The sequence below is a fragment of the Nothobranchius furzeri genome, chromosome 13 (genome assembly GCF_043380555.1).
Source record: "Nothobranchius furzeri strain GRZ-AD chromosome 13, NfurGRZ-RIMD1, whole genome shotgun sequence".
Classification (NCBI taxonomy): domain Eukaryota; kingdom Metazoa; phylum Chordata; class Actinopteri; order Cyprinodontiformes; family Nothobranchiidae; genus Nothobranchius; species Nothobranchius furzeri.
Window position 1 is genome coordinate 62,517,064 of NC_091753.1, and position 22,311 is coordinate 62,539,374.

At 44.5% G+C, this 22,311-nt stretch overlaps 3 protein-coding genes across 8 annotated transcripts in view; 2 read left to right on the plus strand and 1 right to left on the minus strand.

Moving 5' to 3' along the window:
- Window positions 1–295: 295 nt before the first annotated feature.
- gemin4 (gem (nuclear organelle) associated protein 4) lies at window positions 296–4,731 on the plus strand. Its single transcript, XM_015976431.3, has 6 exons — window positions 296–401; window positions 735–2,699; window positions 2,789–2,945; window positions 3,019–3,289; window positions 3,602–4,300; window positions 4,400–4,731. The coding sequence occupies exons 1-6, from the start codon at window positions 392–394 to the stop codon at window positions 4,619–4,621; spliced, it is 3,324 nt and encodes a 1,107-aa protein (XP_015831917.3). The 5' UTR covers window positions 296–391; the 3' UTR covers window positions 4,622–4,731.
- A 1,863-nt stretch (window positions 4,732–6,594) lies between these two features.
- Window positions 6,595–9,372, plus strand: LOC107396643 (GTPase IMAP family member 8). Its single transcript, XM_054734987.2, has 5 exons — window positions 6,595–6,931; window positions 7,006–7,148; window positions 7,343–7,583; window positions 7,981–8,316; window positions 8,399–9,372. Exons 1-5 carry the CDS (start codon window positions 6,916–6,918, stop codon window positions 8,989–8,991), a joined length of 1,329 nt encoding a protein of 442 aa, XP_054590962.2. The 5' UTR covers window positions 6,595–6,915; the 3' UTR covers window positions 8,992–9,372.
- The window catches only part of usp2a (ubiquitin specific peptidase 2a), a 57,998-nt gene continuing 44,893 nt past the window's right edge, over window positions 9,207–22,311 (minus strand). For 4 of the 6 annotated variants that reach the window (XM_015976440.3, XM_015976433.3, XM_015976434.3 and 1 more), the window contains 7 exons: window positions 19,123–19,187; window positions 18,844–18,947; window positions 12,176–12,256; window positions 10,910–10,988; window positions 10,646–10,750; window positions 10,457–10,577; window positions 9,207–10,382 (listed from right to left, as the gene is read on the minus strand). In XM_015976440.3, coding sequence (XP_015831926.3) covers window positions 10,298–10,382; window positions 10,457–10,577; window positions 10,646–10,750; window positions 10,910–10,988; window positions 12,176–12,256; window positions 18,844–18,947; window positions 19,123–19,187 — 640 coding nt within the window. In that variant the 3' untranslated portion in view covers window positions 9,207–10,297. The remainder of the gene's footprint in view (window positions 10,383–10,456; window positions 10,578–10,645; window positions 10,751–10,909; window positions 10,989–12,175; window positions 12,257–18,843; window positions 18,948–19,122; window positions 19,188–22,311) is intronic. The other 2 variants (XM_015976437.3, XM_015976439.3) reach the window with 1 other exon arrangement.

A 22,311-nucleotide genomic window follows, 5' to 3' on the forward strand; every position in this document is an offset into this window, starting at 1 on the left:
TGCAAAACACTTTTAAATGTCACTAAAAGCGAGTAACGTTTAAACCATCACACGTAGGGCTGAACCGGTGTTCCGGTCTGGCGGCAGCACTGGTGAACGCGGTGTCTAGTCAACAACGCAAAACCTCGCAACAGTAAAAACAAACCAGTCAACAATCCAACAGAAAAGGCGAGGAAAACAACAACAACAACAACAATAACAACAAGGTGAAGCAGGTTTGGCGGTTTGCTGGGTTAATGCGGCTGCAGTACCGTATCTATCCAGGGGTGGCGCTGTGGGGACGCCTCGCCACCTGACAGCAGCCCGGCTTCCTGCTGGAAACCGGAAGCGCCTTTCCTGGTAACGAACTGGTTCACGAGGCGGGCGGGTGTATGTTCCTGCCTCCGCAGCCATGGACAAAGGTAATTATTAATGTTAGACATGTCTCGTGAACTTGCGCGAGCTTCGTCTCCAGTCGGTAGAGACGAACATGGCGCTAAACGCTCAGGCTGAAGCAGCAAGCTGCAGGTTTGAAGAGCCCTCTCCTAGCCAGTCGTTCGTTCTGGACCTGCTTCACCTGCAGCCTGCCCCCCCTTCACACACACACACACACACACACACACACACACACACACACACACACACACGCACACACACACACACACACACACACACACACACACACACACACACACCTGGATAACGCTGATCTCGGCCCAGCTCGGGTCTCAGCCTGTTGCTTGCCTGTTTTTCAGATTCCGCCGTGCTCCAGGGAGCTTTCCTCCAGGCAGACAAACTGTGCCTCCCCTCATCCCTGTCCCTGATGCAGAAGGCGGACTGGAGTCGTGTGAAGCTCCCGATCCTGCAGGCCCTCAGAGACACCTGTGGGCTGAGCGCTCTGGCCTGGCAGAAGAAGGTTGTTTGTGTGGTGTGGTTGAAGCTGATGAGCAGTGAGGCTGAGGAAGATGTGGAGAAGGGGTGGAGGGACAACCCTTTCTTCTGCCTCCAGAACGGCCTCCCTGACGTAAGCCGGGCTGTTCTGCTGGAGCTGGTGAAGTCACTCTCAGCTGCGCCGGTCTTTGCCCGCTTGCTCCTGCGTCTGCCTCAGCAGCAGATCTGCACCGAGCTGCAAACGCTGGCAGAGCATCTGAGGACGGATCCCAGTCCTGAAGACGTCTGCTTTCTGTTGGAGGTGTGGTGGGAGCTGTGGAAAGGCAGAGACAAATGTCAGACGCAGGAAGACAAAGACTTAGAGATGATGTTTGTCAGCCAGTTTGCACGCCTGTCCTCCGATTGTCCCAGTGTCTCGCCTCAGGCTGCAAAACGCTTAAAGCTGGACCTTCCTGCATCGTCAGCAAACACAGACGTTCTGCACGTTCTCCTCCATGCTCTTAAGAACATGAAAGATCAAGTATCTACTACAGATTTGTGCCTGCAGTCCCTGTTAGTCTGCCTCGACGCTCTTTACACATCCTTCCTAACAGACCCAGAGGTTGTGCTTCCAGTTGAAGAGAAGTTGCTCATCCTCTGTAGGCTTGTTGACACCAGAGGACAGACGCAGGCGTGGAGCCCCAAACTCCTTCAGGAGGCTCTGAGAGACCTGCGTGCTGCTCACTCACCAGCTCCTTTTCAGCCCAGCAGGATGACGCTGAGCCAAGCTTTGAAGATCGTAGCAGAACTCACAGAATTCTGGCTGGAACAGGATCTCCTGAGCGCTCCTGGCTGCTCCGCGTTCCTGCTGCAGCAGAGCGTCCAGAGAGTCCTGGCAGCTCTAGAAGAAACGGGAACATCTGAGCATGTGACTGAGAAGAGCACACTCAGAGGTCTGCTGAGTTCACTGTCTCTTCCTGCCGTAGAGACCCCCCCTCAGGTGCAGGCTCAGGTCGCTGCCACCGTCATCAGTCACCGCCTGGAGGACTGTGAGGAGTTTGCTGCGCTGTTTGCCAGCCAGTTGTCCTGGACTCATGAAGAGCTGTGGGTGGACTGCCTGGAGAAGAACCACACGGCCTTCACGCAGCCCAACACCCTCATCAGCCTCTCCTCCACCCTCGTGAGTCGCCTGCAGCGTGGGAACGTGAACACCACCTGGTGCAGGAGAGCCATTAAAACGGCTGCAGATGTCTTCTCTGCTCTTTCGTTAGAAAACCAGAACAAGGTCCTCGCTGCAGTACCGAGCCGCTCCAGCAGGGGCTTCTTTGGCTGCTCTGTCCCCTCGGCTGTGGCAGACGGCTTTGAGCAAGAGCTGAACATGGCCTTTAACTGCCTTATCCAGGGAGGGGGCGGGGCCTCAGCAGCAGTGTCCCAGGGCCGCCTGACCACAGCAGCCTCTCTGGTAGCTCGAGTGGCCTTTCAGAGCCCAGAGGCGGCTTTAAGGTCCTGCTGCCACGCCGCCGTTTTCAACAGGGGAGCCTTCAGCCTCATGGCAAAGATCCTGCAGCAGCTGCCTGGACTCCGCGGACGGAGGGGAGGGGAGGATGAGGCAAACGGAAACGATGTGGAGCAGCAGGAAGCTGGAGGGCGTGGTAGTCTGTTCTGTAGGTGTTTACAGACGGCGGTCAGAGGCAAGCCACTGTCCGCCTGTGAAAAGGAGCAGCTCCTCAAGTTCCTGTCTCTGCTCATGGCGCCGGGCCCGACGCTCCAGGGAGAGCAAGAGACACAGAGGTTCTTGTCTCCACAGGAGGTGGTCAACACACTGGTCCTGCCTCGCCTCTCAGCTGCAGGTCGGGGTCCATGCTGGCTTTAATCTCATCTGTGTGTGATCTGTAAACGCTCGTCACATTCTGCTGCTGTCCCATCTGTGTTTCTGCAGCTGAAGAGTCCTGCGATGCAGAACTGAGTCTGCAGCTCCTCCACGCTGCTTTGGCTGTGGGTGTCCAGGAAGTAGCCCCCTCCCCTCACTGGGTGTTGGACTGCTCTCCCTTCCCCCTCCTCTATATTCTGGCCCAGCAGTACAACCAGACTCTCATGTGTGTATGATCCCGTGTGTGTGTGTGTGTGCAGCGGTTGTTGTTGGGCTTCTACTCATCTGATCTCTGTTAGGTGCTGGGAGCGGTCGTCGGAGGACAGCGACCACCTGAGCTCCATGGACACCAAGGAGCTGCTGGAGTCGGTGCTGAGCTTGCTGGGACAGGTGATGGGTGCAGAGGTGGCGGCGGCCCCCAGCAGCTGGTCCAGAGCTCTGTTCTGGCTCTACAACAAAGTGGAGGCGCTGGACTGGACCGTCCGCTTCCACCTGAAGCCTTTGTGGGGGGAGCACTTCAAAAACGAGGTGCCCTTGTCTCTGCTGGCGGTGTGTGACCTACCTGAACAGGTAGGCTCTCCCCCCACACTCCACACATCTGCTTCTAAACTGGAAGCAGCTGTTTCTGAGTCCCTTCCCAGTGCATGCTGGGAGATCATTCTCAGATAGTTAATCCTTCTCTGTTGTGTTAGCTGCTGCTGCACACAGACGGTGTCGTCTGTTAGGTTTTACAGCATAAAGGAGATAAATATTTAATAATGACACGCAAATACAACACTGATGTCCAACCCGACCCACTCAGAGACGGTGAAAGCACAAATCTGGAGCGGTTTCTATCTGAGTTGATTGTTTTGGTCTGATTGTGATTTGTCGCCCCTGTAGGAGTGGTCAGGCTTGGACCTTCCTCAGTACGGAGCGGGGACAGGTCTTCTAGCCTGGATGGAGTGCTGCTGTGTGTCGGACGCCCTGCAGGCCTGCATGCTCTCTCACCTGTCTCTAGACCAGCGCCAGCCTGAGCACGTCAGGATGTTCAGTAAAGGCCTGCTGGTGGCGCTGACGCAGACCCTGCCCTGGTGCTCTCTCTCCCAGTGGAGCAGACTGCTGAGAGCCCTGAGGGAGCTGATGGTCTCGGGTCGACTCAGCGTCCCCTTCTCCCTGGAGTACGTGGACTTTCTGCCCATGCTGGACCTGAGACGGTTTTCATGTGAGCTGCGAATGTCCGTTCTGCTGCTTCGAGTCTTCCAGCTTCTCTGCAGCTCCAGCTGCTCCTCCTGGCTGCCGGCAGATGGCTGGAACCACGTCGGCCGGTTATACGCTCACGCTGTCAGGGGAATAATGAGTTCAGTGAAAGCTGCACTACCTGCTCCTCCACCAGCTGCTGCAGCTTCTCCTCAAGCACCAAGATCCACAGACTCGACCTCCTCTGTTAGAACTCCAAAAATGCATGCAGATCCTCTGAGGGACACAGAAAGCTCTGCTCAGAAACTAGAAGGATCAAACATGGCGAAGGTGAACGGAGCTCCGAGCCAGGAGGTCCTTTTTGTTCTCAGCCAGCTCTTCTGCCACGTTCAGCACATCCAGGTGAGAATCCGTCCACTGGAGACCTGTATGTGCTCACAGAGGGCCCTAACACGAAAGCAAACACATTCACCTTTCTTCTGTGAACTTATTTTCCTCCAGGTGATGACCCCCGGGGGCCAGTCGGAGATTCTGTTCCTGTGCAGTCTGGACATCCTTAGTCACTATGAGGCTGTCATGGCTGCTTTCCCAGACAGCTGCAGCCCAGCTGAGAGCGACAACACTCGGCACTTTTTCACCACCATCACTGACAACCTGGATAACCCGGAGATGAAGGCTGTGCTGCAGCAGAAGATCTCCCAGCTGGTGTCGTCAGCAGCTTGACTCGAACCCGCTGATTCTGTTTTCTACCAGAGACTCACGTACAGCACACGCTGCCCTCCTCCGGAGGAGATTCCAACTGTTCAATAAAAATCAATCTTCTCTCAGAATAACCAGCTCTTGTGGAGTGTGTGTGTGTGTGTGTGGGGGGGGGGGGGGGGGGGGTTATGATGAGCAGAGTAAACTATGAGCCTTTCTGGGGAATAAAGCTAATTCCTGCTGAAGCATAGATAGCTACAATAGCACAAACAGCTGCTAACTTTTGCAGAAGACTTGATATTTCCATTATTTTTACTTTTCTGTGTAACGGCATCGGGTATGACCAAATGACACCTTAGTCTGGCAGAGAAACAAACTGATATTAGGCAGGTTTAATTTTCAAAATGCAAAATTGATGCTGTAATCACGGTTTGTTGAAAACCCACAATGCTGATTTATTAGCAACGCATACGGAAGAAATGAAAGTGGAAAAAACGTGTGCTTAATTTTCAGTTATGTAAGATTTGTCTTAAATTATAAGGTTATAGCGTACAGTTGCCAGTTCTTACAGAAAATATGTTTCGCTAATATTACATTCAGGGACTCTTGTTTAAAACAAAATATGGACATGTTTAAAAGAAAAAGCCTGAGTGTGTATCAGATGCAGCTGAAGAAGTGATGGTTTTATACGTGACCTGTTTCATTAGAAACTATTAACTTATGTTGGTAAAATTTTGTAACTAAATATATTTATTTTACACAAACTATTAATAACTTAATTTATTGAAAATAAAATCCCCTGAGGTCTACAGTGAATATAATTCCACATTTTTGCCACCAGAGGGCGTATGGTATTTTGTAGCACTTTAGCTAGCTGCTAGTAGCTGCTTTAGCTCATTGGTTTAATCTCGTTGATGAACACAGATAATTAAATTGGATCTGTTTAGTTTTAGTAGTTAAGTAGTTTGTATAAGTGAAGATGTCCTGGCGTTCCCGGGATTTAGACTACGCTGTGAACGCTAACCGTAGTAATGTGTAAGTGGTATACTTTATTTTGAAAGAATGTACAGGAAGTGCTGTTGAGTTACGTCTTGTTTAGCTTCATGAACGCTTCCTGTAGTAGCAGTTGATGCCCGCTAGAGGGCAGAAAAATCATCGAAAGTCAGCCGTGATTGAGTTATAATTTTTACATCTAGTAAAAATTAAATATTACCGGAAACTTTCGCGTCCAAGGTGCTCCCGTTGGCCAGTCCGCCACTGCGCACAGCTATTGTGTTTAACGTTGTTACATAAATGTAATTTTAATTGTTTTTAGCTAAATGATTAGAGAAAAAGTTGCTAACGACATAACAATTTTATTTTGAAACAATTTACATGAAATTTTACTAACAGTTGTAACTTTATAAGAGAATTTCAATAATCTCCTCTTCCTTCATCTTAACGTTCAAGATGACAAAAAAAAGTCCAGCTTAACTGAGATGAGGAGGGTAAATTATTCTCTAGATCAGGGCTATTCAAATTCGGACCTCGGGGGCGATATCCAGCACGTTTTGGTGATTTCTCTGGTCCAACACACTTGATTCAGTGGTTGAGTCACCTGTGCAGCAGCTCCTCAGAAACCTGTTAATCACTTGCTGATTGAATTCAGGTGTGTTGTAGCAGGGTTAAAACTAAAATGTGCTGGATACCGGCCCTTGAGCCCCGAACCTGAATAGCCCTGCTCTGGATGATTCAACAGATCCAGATCCAGAGTTTAGTTCCTGCCCGTCAACACTGGAGGGCGTTAAATCCCCCTTCTCGCTCTGTAGCTGAGGGAGAGCATACAGTAACACGAAAGTCACACACACACACACACACACACACACACACACACACACACACACACACACACACACACACACACACACACACACACACACACCCCGATGATTTATACCAAGTAGTGTTTCTGGCTTCAATTCTTTAGTAGAGAATCTATTTCCTAACAAAATAAACTTTATGTTTTTGTCTGAGTGAATCTAAACTAGTAGTAGCACATTCTATGTTAGAGAAAGTAAAATGTTATTATCAGGAGAACAATGTTAAGTGGTTGGCATTCTGTGTGTGTGTGTGAGAGAGAGCTTTTTTATGACTGTTTTTAGTCTTTTTATGGACCAGAGCCACCAGTCAGACACCGCCTGACTGTGATCTTTGGAACCGGGCTCTCTGAATCTGCTGAATCAGAACCACACCTACAGCCCAGCTCTACCTACACAGAAAAGAAAGAACCTCTGCTTGCCTCTGGATTTATTTATTTCTCGACACTTAAAAACAAAATCATGGCCTCCTTGTACGGTAAGGGACTTCTGAAGTGTTTTGTTCTCATGTATGAAAGTGAGATAATGAATGTTTCCCCGGTCCTGAGTCAGCCCAGTCACACGTGAGTTTGCTGTTGCTGGGAGAGAAGGGGAGTGGTAAGAGCTCAGCAGGAAACTGCATCCTCTGCAGACCAGCTTTTAGCCTGGAAACCAGCTGGAGCCGCAAGAAGCAAGCCACCACCTTTGGAGTCCAGGTAAAGAATCCGTCTGACAGTCTAGCAGGCTCAGAAAGAGCCGCTAGACGTCATCGTTCTCCTGAAGGGTCAGCAACGTTTTGACAAGAGAACGCTCTAGGCGAGAAGTGGAACTTCTCCAGGGAGTTAATGAAGTGTGGCTGTCTAGTTCACCTTGCATGGGCATGACCTTTCACCTGTATGTGTCTGAACAGGTAACAGTAGTGGACACACCAGGATGGCTGTCCCACTCAGCCAGTCCACACCGTGTGTCCCCGGAGCTGGTCAGAGGGCTGGCCCTCTGTCACCCAGGACCTGATGCCATTCTGCTGGTGCTGTCCACCTCCAGAGTGTTTGGTCAGAAGGAGTGGAGGGCCATGGAGGCCCAGCTCACACTGCTCCAGACCCCTATCTGGCAGAGAGCCATGGTCCTGTTCACCCATGGAGACCATCTAGGTAAACCTGGTGTTACGCGTGGAGCGAGGCCGGTGCTTGAGACCGACTCGTGGGTCGTTTCGGTAGCTGATGGCACGTGTGTTTACTCATGTTTATCTGGAGGCTGGATTTTCATCACATCTGAGACAAGCTGATCATAGAAGCTTTCGTTTACGCGGTTTTGGACTCGATACGGCAGAATAAGGAGCCCAGGAAACAGCAGCAGTAACCAGCTGATTAGGGTAGACACCACGAGTTTCCAGGAGACGAGACTTCAGTTCTGTAGACACGAAACATGCTCATGAAGTTCCTCTCACACATAGTGGTTCCTGCTGTTTGATTCTTGAGTTTCAGTACCTTCCAGAATGAGCCACTCTGTCACTTGTAGTAAGATCGAATCAGTATTTATTTTTTATAGGAGGCCAGCCGATCCAGGAGCACTTAAGACACCAGGGTGGGAATGCTGGCTGGCTGCTGGAGCGATGCAGGAACAGGTATCAGGTGATAGACAGCAAGTCCAGTGCTTCACAGTTTCAAGTTTGGGAACTCCTTAAGAAGGTCCAGAGGATGGTGGAGGCCACCAGGCCTCCCAGGGAGATTCAGTACAACATGAGCATCGAGCTAGGACCAGATCTTAGCAGGAGCGACAACAGGAGGCCCACAGGTCCGGTGATGGTTGAGACGATACAGGCTGATGGGTGGAGTCCAGGACAAAAGAAGAAGACGGAGTTATTACGGCTACGTGTACCCAGAGGTGAGGCCCAACCTAAGAGTGTGTGGTTTCCAGCCCTGATGATCTGCCTGTAAGCTGTGAAATATGTTGTCCTTGACTGCAGGTCCAGCTGGTCTGAAGTCTGCCCTCAGCCTCATCCTGCTGGGGAGGAGGAAGTCAGGGAAGAGCTCAGCAGGTAACATGATCCTGGGCAAAGAGGAGTTCCAGACGGATGCTAGGACCACCAGGTGCTCTGCAGGACAAGGAGAAATCTCAGGGTGGCCTGTGACCGTGGTGGACACGCCTGGGTGGAGTCGGTTTGGCTTAGCTAATCCTCAGAAGGTCAAAGAGGAGCTCCTCCAGAGCCCGCTCTTCTGTCCTGTAAAGAGCAAAGTGGTGTTTGTGCTGCTCCTACCTGTAGACTCCTTCGGAGAACAGGACAGGGCTGCCATGGAGATGTACCTCGGTGTGCTGGGGGTCCAGGCATGGGAGAACATGATGGTGCTGTTCACCTACGGAGAGATGCTGAGGGGGAGGCCGGTTGAGAGCCACATCGAGAAGGTGGGCCGGCCTCTACAGCTGGTGCTGGACAGATGTAAGCGCCGACACCACGTGTGTGATCCAAACGCAGCAGATCCGACTCAAGTTGACCTGCTGCTGAGGAAGGTGGAGGAATGTTTCCCGTCCTCTTTAGCAACGAGGTCACATCAGAGTTAGGATCTCCGGTCCGTTCGTGTCTTCTGTTAGAAACACGTCACCCACGTGAGCAGCTTCACCTCCTAACGTTTCTGTCCTCGTGATGTTTGGAGCTCCAGAGTGACACGTGTGTGTGTGTGTGTGTGTGTGTGAACCCAACACCACCCCATAACTGACCCACATGAGTGATGCCCACTAGTGGGCGCTGAAGCTCCACCAAAGAAAAGGACACGTCCTAAAACCACTGTGCCGTTGACTTTTATTCATACATATTTATACACATTTGTTTACTACTGCCACTATTAAAAAGTGTGACTCGTCACCTGAAACCACCTGTCAGCATAAATAACAGCTTCTTGTTCTCTCGTAAAACCTTGTAAATAAACCAACTGAAGACAGTTATGGGTCGTGTTCAGCACCATTGAGTAGTACATTCTCTATATTGCATCAAGATATAAAAATATACAGATAAAGGTGTTTCTTCTTGAAAACATTCTTTCTGTGTTGTTCGATGGTTTGAAACAAGAGGAAGGAAGGATCCACGCTGGTGCGGAGGGCGGGTACCACTATCACGGTCTCTGCTGCTCATCCTGCTGGCGTGGGGATGATTCAGCCGTCGCTGCTTTCACAGCACACCTACAAGCATCAGTAGCAGCCACGCACGGGACGGACGGACACACCAAACCGAACAAAACTACAGGCACGTCCTCGGAAACAGTTCATGCTCACAGTGCCCCCCCGACCACCGTTCCAGAGACCTAGAGAGGGCGAGATGCTAAGGGAGGCATGGGAGTGTGCAGTGCTGTGGAGGGGGGGGGCTGCAAGCCCGTTAGTCACACCAACATTCCTACGTGGGGATAATGCTCTCGGCGCTTTGCTAATAACCTCATGGCAAAAACGAAGAAAAGAAGAAAAAAATAAACAGAAATTCAAACAAGATGTTGGATTTTTATGTTTTGAGGCAATTAAGAAGTGAAGGCGCAGTCAGGAGTCTGGTTTGCAGTGCATAGAGAGGGACTTCTGAGATGGATTCACCTGGTTGGTTTGTCAGATGGGATTATTGCCCTGTGTCTGCCTCATACACACACACACACACACACGCACACACGCACGCACACACACACAACTCCACCAGGATGAGCAGAACAGCAGGGCGATGACAGAGAGCGCGGACAGAGCTGGTTGATCAGGCTTCTGAGGAGTCCACCGGCGCTCTTGGTGGCTGCTGAAGGAGTCGTCCTTTGTCCAAACACAAGTCCAGAACAGGCCAACCACCGACCACCTTCCCGTCAGGCTGCTGCTGCGGCCCGCCATCCTTCAGGAGGCCTCACATCCGTAAGGAGGAGGCCAGCTCGTAGAACAGGACATAGGCATCGCTGCTGCGCACTTGGCTGGATGACATTGGCGTTACTCTGAAACGACACGTGTCAGGAAGTGTTGCATGCTGGGATTCAAACAGTGGGCCTTCACTCTTCAGGTCTCTTACCTGGAGTCATTAAACGTGTACCATTCTCCAGAGCTGGGGTTGCGACAGTAGGCGGTGTAGTGACCCCCCATGGTGGTGCCTGAGTGGTTGGACACTGCATACAGGTTGTAAACTGCATTTGCTGCAAGAGAGAGGAAGCTTCAGGGAAGCATGTTCTACATGAGCTGGTGTTTCCAGAGTGGAGCTTACTGCTGTTGTCAGAGGCAAACTCTCGCAGGTCAAGATCCTTCATGGGGAAATGAACAAAGGTGGATAATTTACTGGTTCTTCGGGCCTCAGAGAAGCGTTTCAGGTCTGCAGAGGGAGGAGAGTCAAGGAGCAGCGGCTACAGTTTTCCACAAACCATCTCCAACAGCATCTTCACATCGATAACGTCACATGATCTATGACACGACACAGCAGGTACAGCAGATGCCATCAGAACCACACACTGGTGTCTGGAGCAAAGGATACGCAGCACTAGGATCTTGGGAAACTTCTGAACTGTGAACTTCTTGGTGCACCTCCTCCTGGCTTTACACCTGTAGCAGGTCTGAGGAGAGGAAACACAGCCTGAGCTTCACGGTCACGCAGCAGCAGGGTGGGTGCAGCGTGCGTGTAGCCTAACCCTGGGAGGTAAACATTTCCGGGTCTCTCTCTGAGCTGTATGTATAGAAACATGGCGACGGTTACTGAACCCGTCTCACAGATGTCGTAGCGGGTTTCCTTCAGTCAGGGCCCTCGTGTATCCGTCCTACAGTCCCTCCTACCACTGAGATTTAGGGTTAGTGTGTGTGAACAGCCAAAGACGGGTTTATGAAACGTGTGGTGGCCTCTCGTACGCACGTTCCTCCGCCATCGTCTGATGATAAATCCCACTTGTGCGTACCCAGGATCCCCCCCACCCCCACCCCCGTGCTTCACACGCACACTAAACATTTAAAAAAGGTTAAAGAAAGATAATAATGGGGGGAAAATGAATAGCTTTAAATGTTTTTATAGTGTGATTTATACGACCATATTGTAAATAATGTGTTGAACGGTGATTAGAAGAAAGTCGTGAATGGAACTGAGATGGTAATTTCTCCTTCAGTCTTTTCCTGAAGTGGTCCAGCCCTAGTTAGCAGACCTTTACCTAAAAGTGATTTTGAATTGATCTAATTTTGTACTACGTAACTAGGAGAAGCTGGAGGGTGGGAGGCACTTGCGGCATGAACCGTGCTGAAACTCCCTCTCCATGTGTGTGAATGACGAATGCCAGTGGAGATGCGCCGTGTCAGCTTAGGAGTATTTTATCTAGTAAAATGAACCATAATGATGAGGCCATCGTTTCTCACATATCCATCTCCACTAGTGGAATGAAATACGTACACATACATACAATAAGGCGATGGTGCATGCCAGAATGGCTGCTCTGCACGTGCAACAGCAGTTATGAGTTCTCATGGAAATTCTGCTCACGTGCCTAATGACCTTTTTGACTGATTGGACGTGAATCCCCTCACATCACTGTCAGACTGACTCCGCCCACATGGTGAGCGCCAGCATCTTAACTGAAAATTGTTGTGTTAGCTTTCCGTCTGGGATTTGGGTAAAGGGACATTTCACTACATTATTACAATCCGGACCAACTTTGATCAAAAAGCCACGACCGCAGAATCACTACTGGTCACATCATCTCTCAAATGAACCGGTGACTAGTCCGTGGTTAAAGGGGCTTCCCGTGTCTCGGACACCTACCGGTTTCTCGTCTCCGTCAAGGATGTCCTCTTTGGTGAAGAGTCGCATGCAGTCCATAAGACTCACCTCACCATAGCCCTTCTGAGCACAATCACAGGTGCATTTACATTAGCACACACCAAAACAACCACGCACGCACGCACACACACACGCACGCACACACACACACGCACGCACGCACGCACGCACACACACACACACACACACACACACACACACACACACACACACACACAGAAGCAAAGCAAAGCATGAACAAGGACGGTAAATACACCAAACAAACCTGCAAGGTTTGGTGGAACCAGGCATTAAAAAGTAGATTCATTATGTTTTCACCACAGTTGTTACTGACTAAAGTTGTAACTCACTAGTGAGTTATAGTACTAGTGAGTTACTGCACTACTATAACTCACTAGTACTATAACTCACTAGTGAGTTATAGTACTAGTGAGTTACTGCACTACTATAACTCACTAGTGAGTTACTGCAATAGTGAGTTATAGTAGTGCAGTAACTCACTAGTACTATAACTCACTAGTGAGTTATAGTACTAGTGAGTTACTGCACTACTATAACTCCTATAACTCACTAGTGAGTTATAGTACTAGTGAGTTACTGCACTACTATAACTCACTAGTGAGTTACTGCAATAGTGAGTTATAGTAGTGCAGTAACTCACAAGTACTATAACTCACTAGTGAGTTATAGTACTAGTGAGTTACTGCACTACTATAACTCCTATAACTCACTAGTGAGTTATAGTACTAGTGAGTTACTGCACTACTATAACTCCTATAACTCACTAGTGAGTTACTGCAATAGTGAGTTATAGTAGTGCAGCCACTCACTAGAGAGTTATAGTACTAGAGGGTTACTGCACTAGTGAGTTATACTACTACTCGTGAGTTACTGCACTACTATAACTCACTAGTGCAGTAACTCACTAGTAGTATAACTCACTACTGCACTACTATAACTCACTAGTGCAGTAACACACTAGTACTACAACTCACTAGTGCTGTAAATCATTAGTACTAAAACTAACTAGTACTATAACTCACTAGTACTATAGTTCACTAGTGCAGTAACTCACTAGTATTATAACTAACTAGTAATATAACTCATTTGTACTATAATTCACTAGTGAGTTACTGCACTAGTGAGTTATACTACTACTCGTGAGTTACTGCACTACTATAACTCACTAGTGCAGTAACTGACTAGTACTTTAACTCACTGGTGCAGTAACTCATTAGTGCAGTAACTCACTAGTACTATAATTCACTAGTGCAGTAACTGACTAGTACTTTAACTCACTAGTGCTATAACTAACTAGTGCTGTAACCGAATAGTACTTTAACTCACTAGTACTATAATTCACTAGTGCAGTAACTGACTAGTACTTTAACTCACTAGTGCTATAACTAACTAGTGCTGTAACCGACTAGTACTTTAACTCACTAGTACTATAATTCACTAGTGCAGTAATTGACTAGTACTTTAACTCACTAGTACTATAACTAACTAGTGCAGTAACTGACTAGTACTTTAACTCACTAGTACTATAACTAACTAGTGCAGTAACTCACTAGTACTATAATTCACTAGTGCAGTAACTGACTAGTACTTTAACTCACTAGTGCTATAACTAACTAGTGCTGTAACCGACTAGTACTTTAACTCACTGGTACTATAATTCACTAGTGCAGTAACTGACTAGTACTTTAACTCACTAGTGCTATAACTAACTAGTGCTGTAACCGACTAGTACTTTAACTCACTAGTGCTATAACTAACTAGTGCTGTAATGACTAGTACTTTAACTCACTAGTGCTATAACTAACTAGTGCTGTAACTCACTAGTACTATAATTCACTAGTGCAGTAACTGACTAGTACTTTAACTCACTAGTGCTATAACTAACTAGTGCTGTAACCGACTAGTACTTTAACTCACTAGTACTATAATTCACTAGTGCAGTAATTGACTAGTACTTTAACTCACTAGTACTATAACTAACTAGTGCAGTAACTGACTAGTACTTTAACTCACTAGTACTATAACTAACTAGTGCAGTAACTCACTAGTACTATAATTCACTAGTGCAGTAACTGACTAGTACTTTAACTCACTAGTGCTATAACTAACTAGTGCTGTAACCGACTAGTACTTTAACTCACTAGTACTATAATTCACTAGTGCAGTAACTGACTAGTACTTTAACTCACTAGTGCTATAACTAACTAGTGCTGTAACCGACTAGTACTTTAACTCACTAGTGCTATAACTAACTAGTGCAGTAACTGACTAGTACTTTAACTCACTAGTACTATAACTAACTAGTGCAGTAACTCACTAGTACTATAATTCACTAGTGCAGTAACTGACTAGTACTTTAACTCACTAGTGCTATAACTAACTAGTGCTGTAATGACTAGTACTTTAACTCACTAGTGCTATAACTAACTAGTGCAGTAACTGACTAGTACTTTAACTCACTAGTACTATAACTAACTAGTGCAGTAACTCACTAGTACTATAATTCACTAGTGCAGTAACTGACTAGTACTTTAACTCACTAGTGCTATAACTAACTAGTGCTGTAACCGACTAGTACTTTAACTCACTAGTACTATAATTCACTAGTGCAGTAACTGACTAGTACTTTAACTCACTAGTGCTATAACTAACTAGTGCTGTAACCGACTAGTACTTTAACTCACTAGTGCTATAACTAACTAGTGCAGTAACTGACTAGTACTTTAACTCACTAGTACTATAACTAACTAGTGCAGTAACTCACTAGTACTATAATTCACTAGTGCAGTAACTGACTAGTACTTTAACTCACTAGTGCTATAACTAACTAGTGCTGTAATGACTAGTACTTTAACTCACTAGTGCTATAACTAACTAGTGCTGTAACCGACTAGTACTTTAACTCACTAGTGCTATAACTAACTAGTGCAGTAACTGACTAGTACTTTAACTCACTAGTACTATAACTAACTAGTGCAGTAACTCACTAGTACTATAATTCACTAGTGCAGTAACTGACTAGTACTTTAACTCACTAGTGCTATAACTAACTAGTGCTGTAACCGACTAGTACTTTAACTCACTAGTACTATAATTCACTAGTGCAGTAACTGACTAGTACTTTAACTCACTAGTGCTATAACTAACTAGTGCTGTAATGACTAGTACTTTAACTCACTAGTGCTATAACTAACTAGTGCTGTAACCGACTAGTACTTTAACTCACTAGTTCTATAACTAACTAGTGCTGTAATGACTAGTACTTTAACTCACTAGTGCTATAACTAACTAGTGCTGTAACTCACTAGTACTATAATTCACTAGTGCAGTAACTGACTAGTACTTTAACTCACTAGTGCTATAACTAACTAGTGCTGTAACCGACTAGTACTTTAACTCACTAGTACTATAATTCACTAGTGCAGTAATTGACTAGTACTTTAACTCACTAGTACTATAACTAACTAGTGCAGTAACTGACTAGTACTTTAACTCACTAGTACTATAACTAACTAGTGCTGTAACTCACTAGTACTATAATTCACTAGTGCAGTAACTGACTAGTACTTTAACTCACTAGTGCTATAACTAACTAGTGCTGTAACCGACTAGTACTTTAACTCACTAGTACTATAATTCACTAGTGCAGTAACTGACTAGTACTTTAACTCACTAGTGCTATAACTAACTAGTGCTGTAATGACTAGTACTTTAACTCACTAGTGCTATAACTAACTAGTGCTGTAACCGACTAGTACTTTAACTCACTAGTTCTATAACTAACTAGTGCTGTAATGACTAGTACTTTAACTCACTAGTGCTATAACTAACTAGTGCTGTAACTCACTAGTACTATAATTCACTAGTGCAGTAACTGACTAGTACTTTAACTCACTAGTGCTATAACTAACTAGTGCTGTAACCTACTAGTACTTTAACTCACTAGTACTATAATTCACTAGTGCAGTAATTGACTAGTACTTTAACTCACTAGTACTATAACTAACTAGTGCAGTAACTGACTAGTACTTTAACTCACTAGTACTATAACTAACTAGTGCAGTAACTCACTAGTACTATAATTCACTAGTGCAGTAATTGACTAGTACTTTAACTCACTAGTACTATAACTAACTAGTGCAGTAACTGACTAGTACTTTAACTCACTAGCACTATAACTAACTAGTGCTGTAACTCACTAGTACTATAATTCACTAGTGCAGTAACTGACTAGTACTTTAACTCACTAGTGCTATAACTAACTAGTGCTGTAACCGACTAGTACTTTAACTCACTAGTACTATAATTCACTAGTGCAGTAACTGACTAGTACTTTAACTCACTAGTGCTATAACTAACTAGTGCTGTAATGACTAGTACTTTAACTCACTAGTGCTATAACTAACTAGTGCTGTAACCGACTAGTACTTTAACTCACTAGTTCTATAACTAACTAGTGCTGTAATGACTAGTACTTTAACTCACTAGTGCTATAACTAACTAGTGCTGTAACTCACTAGTACTATAATTCACTAGTGCAGTAACTGACTAGTACTTTAACTCACTAGTGCTATAACTAACTAGTGCTGTAACCGACTAGTACTTTAACTCACTAGTACTATAATTCACTAGTGCAGTAATTGACTAGTACTTTAACTCACTAGTACTATAACTAACTAGTGCTGTAACCGACTAGTACTTTAACTCACTAGTACTATAATTCACTAGTGCAGTAATTGACTAGTACTTTAACTCACTAGTACTATAACTAACTAGTGCAGTAACTGACTAGTACTTTAACTCACTAGTACTATAACTAACTAGTGCTGTAACTCACTAGTACTATAATTCACTAGTGCAGTAACTGACTAGTACTTTAACTCACTAGTGCTATAACTAACTAGTGCTGTAACCGACTAGTACTTTAACTCACTAGTACTATAATTCACTAGTGCAGTAACTGACTAGTACTTTAACTCACTAGTGCTATAACTAACTAGTGCTGTAATGACTAGTACTTTAACTCACTAGTGCTATAACTAACTAGTGCTGTAACCGACTAGTACTTTAACTCACTAGTTCTATAACTAACTAGTGCTGTAATGACTAGTACTTTAACTCACTAGTGCTATAACTAACTAGTGCTGTAACTCACTAGTACTATAATTCACTAGTGCAGTAACTGACTAGTACTTTAACTCACTAGTGCTATAACTAACTAGTGCTGTAACCTACTAGTACTTTAACTCACTAGTACTATAATTCACTAGTGCAGTAATTGACTAGTACTTTAACTCACTAGTACTATAACTAACTAGTGCAGTAACTGACTAGTACTTTAACTCACTAGTACTATAACTAACTAGTGCAGTAACTCACTAGTACTATAATTCACTAGTGCAGTAATTGACTAGTACTTTAACTCACTAGTACTATAACTAACTAGTGCAGTAACTGACTAGTACTTTAACTCACTAGCACTATAACTAACTAGTGCTGTAACTCACTAGTACTATAATTCACTAGTGCAGTAACTGACTAGTACTTTAACTCACTAGTGCTATAACTAACTAGTGCTGTAACCGACTAGTACTTTAACTCACTAGTACTATAATTCACTAGTGCAGTAACTGACTAGTACTTTAACTCACTAGTGCTATAACTAACTAGTGCTGTAATGACTAGTACTTTAACTCACTAGTGCTATAACTAACTAGTGCTGTAACCGACTAGTACTTTAACTCACTAGTTCTATAACTAACTAGTGCTGTAATGACTAGTACTTTAACTCACTAGTGCTATAACTAACTAGTGCTGTAACTCACTAGTACTATAATTCACTAGTGCAGTAACTGACTAGTACTTTAACTCACTAGTGCTATAACTAACTAGTGCTGTAACCGACTAGTACTTTAACTCACTAGTACTATAATTCACTAGTGCAGTAATTGACTAGTACTTTAACTCACTAGTACTATAACTAACTAGTGCAGTAACTGACTAGTACTTTAACTCACTAGTACTATAACTAACTAGTGCAGTAACTCACTAGTACTATAATTCACTAGTGCAGTAACTGACTAGTACTTTAACTCACTAGTGCTATAACTAACTAGTGCTGTAACCGACTAGTACTTTAACTCACTAGTACTATAATTCACTAGTGCAGTAACTGACTAGTACTTTAACTCACTAGTGCTATAACTAACTAGTGCTGTAACCGACTAGTACTTTAACTCACTAGTGCTATAACTAACTAGTGCTGTAACCGACTAGTACTTTAACTCACTAGTGCTATAACTAACTAGTGCTGTAATGACTAGTACTTTAACTCACTAGTGCTATAACTAACTAGTGCTGTAACTCACTAGTACTAGTACTGGTTTCAAGCTGTCATCCTGCTTTTTTGACTCACTTTTCCTTCATTGTCTGGCTTCAAACATCAGTAGGTGGCAGTGAGTGAACCAGTTAGACAACCACTCAAAGTTGGTTCCATGAATCATTTTACACCTTTAGTCCACTAGTTCACTCCATTATGGCAAAATACAACACACGCACACACAAGTACAAAAACATCATTTTGCATCCCTGCCTGCCCTAGTGGCAGTATTGTGTGTGTACTGTCTAACCTTGGCAATAGGCAGAGATAGATCCCAGAAAGGATCAAACACAGTGGAGCGGAAACCACAGTGGCTGCAGGTCAGAGAGCTCTTTAGCTGCCCCACAAACAGGTCTGGAAGAACAGAAATGACCTGAAATGACCACCTGTGGGATGACTGAGTCAACAGGTACAACACTAAAAACACGGATCTAGTTCCTCGTTATTGAACTGGATAATATCATTTAAGCTCCAGGCTGCTAAAGTTGCTTTCTTTTCACAAAACCAAATACAGATTCCCTCAACTTACCCACGATCTTACTGTCTTCTCTCTCCAGGTACTTACTCCACATCTTCTTCCCTTTCTCTTCATCTCTGAAAGTAGAACACAAATAAAATATGGAAGCTTTAAACTGAACAATAGTATGTCTGTTAGAAACTGTCGTCACAAACTGTTGACTAAAAATGAAAGACAAATGTTTCTCATTTCTTTACTACTGTGCTCATTGTTGCTTTGCCTGTGATGCATTCTGGGTCACTGATCATGCACGGTGGTGATGCCCTGTCCACGGCAGCAATGATTAGTCGACATAATCAACTAAAAATAAAAACTGACTGATTGGTCGTCAGCAGTTGCAGCCCCACTCTCAAGTTCAGGATTGTTTGTTAGCAGCAAGCAGAAACCAGCATGAGCCAAGCGTGTCTGGGTGCAGGCTCTCTCAGGAATGGAGCTTACTGTAAAAACTAGGTGAGGGACTTTAACGCGTTAAGTATGATTAATTCATTAGAGAAAAATGATGAGTTGAAAGAATTTAATCACAGCTTGGATTTCAAGCAAGGCGGAACCCGTTGCAGGATTTTCTCATAGACCGAATATGACTTATGCACACAACAATGCACAGAGCTCTGTTAGTGGCTGCTAAAACAAACAAAAACAATAAAAAACTGCCTTGCTTGGACTGATGCATTGTTTGGGAAACACGTCAGACTCTTCTCTTAACTTATAAGAAGAAAAAAAAGAAATAAACTTCCTGAAAACTACGGAGTCCGTGTCGCAGACATTTTTCAGGGATCATCGGTAATCTCTGCTGCTGCTGCCCGGTGGCACCGGGAACTTAACAAAAGTCGAGGTAAGCTATATTTTTAACATTTACGTAACATTTGTGCACAGCTGAAAGCACCAGACAGAATATTTTTAGCCCTAACAGTAGTTTATGTCAGACGAAAGGCACCAGGCTGCAGCTGGGAAGATGCCCCGTGTCCTCACTACTGTAAACAGTCACAAACAACGTGTCTTAAAGTGACAAAAACACTCTAAAATCTCTCAGATCATTTTCTAAACATTTCGGCTGGTTTATTATTTGTTTCTGAGACGAGTGGCTGTCTAAACATCGCATGCGTTACTATCATTAAGCAGTGAGGTGTGTTGAAGTGGTCATCAGCTGATGTGGAGTTAAATGGGCGGATGTTTAAGCGCACCAGGAGCAGCGAGGAACGAGGAAGTTGTGGTTCAGGCTGGAGATCACACCAGATTCGCTGCTGCAGGCGTGAATCTGCGGGTCTGCAGCATCCCCTTCTTGACGTGACAGCGGGACTTCCCATGTAAGGAAGGTCCGCTCACCTGTTCACTACTCAGGCGTCAGATCATTAACTCCTCATCATGATTTTTTATCTTCCCATCATCCTTCAGTCATCCAGCTGATCATTCTCAGACTGTCACGCCTGCTCTGGTGTTAAAAGTTAGTACATTTAAGTCCTACATCATATTTGTGCCTGTTCTACTGTCATTTTGAAGGATTTTTATTCTTATATACATGCTTTTACTACATTATGAGAAATAGAAATGCTAGTAAAAACACCCAATTATACAAACAAGTGAAACTGGAAAAAAAAGCATCTGGTGTTAAGTCCATTTTTTTCAGTAATTCGTAGACAGAGACAATATAAAGGCTCAGGAACTCTGCAGGTGTTTTCTATTTGTAATTATACATTTTAGTTGATTTGGGTTTGTTAAACTGGGTTTGTAGCCAGTAAACTGGGTTTGTAACCAGTAAACTGGGTTTGTAACCAGTAAACTGGGTTTGTAACCAGTAAACTGGGTTTGTAACTATTAAACTGGGTTTGTAACTATTGAACTGGGTTTGTAACCAGTAAACTGGGTTTGTAACTATTGAACTAGGTTTGTAACCAGTAAACTGGGTTTGTAACCAGTAAACTGGATTTGTAACCAGTAAACTGGGTTTGTAACCAGTAAACTGGGTTTGTAACCATTAAAATGGGTTTGTAACCAGTAAACTGGGTTTGTAACCAGTAAACTGGGTTTGTAACTATTGAACTGGGTTTGTAACTATTAAACTGGGTTTGTAACCAGTAAACTGGGTTTGTAACCAGTAAACTGGATTTGTAACTATTGAACTGGGTTTGTAACCAGTAAACTGGGTTTGTAACCAGTAAACTGGGTTTGTAACTATTAAACTGGGTTTGTAACTATTGAACTGGGTTTGTAACCAGTAAACTGGGTTTGTAACCAGTAAACTGGGTTTGTAACCATTAAACTGGGTTTGTAACCAGTAAACTGGGTTTGTAACCAGTAAACTGGGTTTGTAACCATTAAACTGGGTTTGTAACCAGTAAACTGGGTTTGAGACCAGTAAACTGGGTTTGTAACCAGTAAACTGGGTTTGTAACCAGTAAACTGGGTTTGTAACTATTGAACTGGGTTTGTAACCAGTAAACTGGGTTTGTAACCAGTAAACTGGGTTTGTAACCAGTAAACTGGGTTTGTAACTATTAAACTGGGTTTGTAACCAGTAAACTGGATTTGTAACTATTGAACTAGGTTTGTAACCAGTAAACTGGGTTTGTAACCAGTAAACTGGATTTGTAACCAGTAAACTGGGTTTGTAACCAGTAAACTGGGTTTGTAACCAGTAAACTGGGTTTGTAACCAGTAAACTGGGTTTGTAACCATTAAAATGGGTTTGTAACCAGTAAACTGGGTTTGTAACCAGTAAACTGGGTTTGTAACCAGTAAACTGGGTTTGTAACTATTAAACTGGGTTTGTAACCAGTAAACTGGATTTGTAACTATTGAACTGGGTTTGTAACCAGTAAACTGGGTTTGTAACCTGTAAACTGGGTTTGTAACCATTAAAATGGGTTTGTAACCAGTAAACTGGGTTTGTAACCAGTAAACTGGGTTTGTAACCAGTAAACTGGGTTTGTAACTATTGAACTGGGTTTGTAACTATTAAACTGGGTTTGTAACCAGTAAACTGGGTTTGTAACCAGTAAACTGGATTTGTAACTATTGAACTGGGTTTGTAACCAGTAAACTGGGTTTGTAACCAGTAAACTGGGTTTGTAACTATTAAACTGGGTTTGTAACTATTGAACTGGGTTTGTAACCAGTAAACTGGGTTTGTAACCAGTAAACTGGGTTTGTAACCATTAAACTGGGTTTGTAACCAGTAAACTGGGTTTGTAACCAGTAAACTGG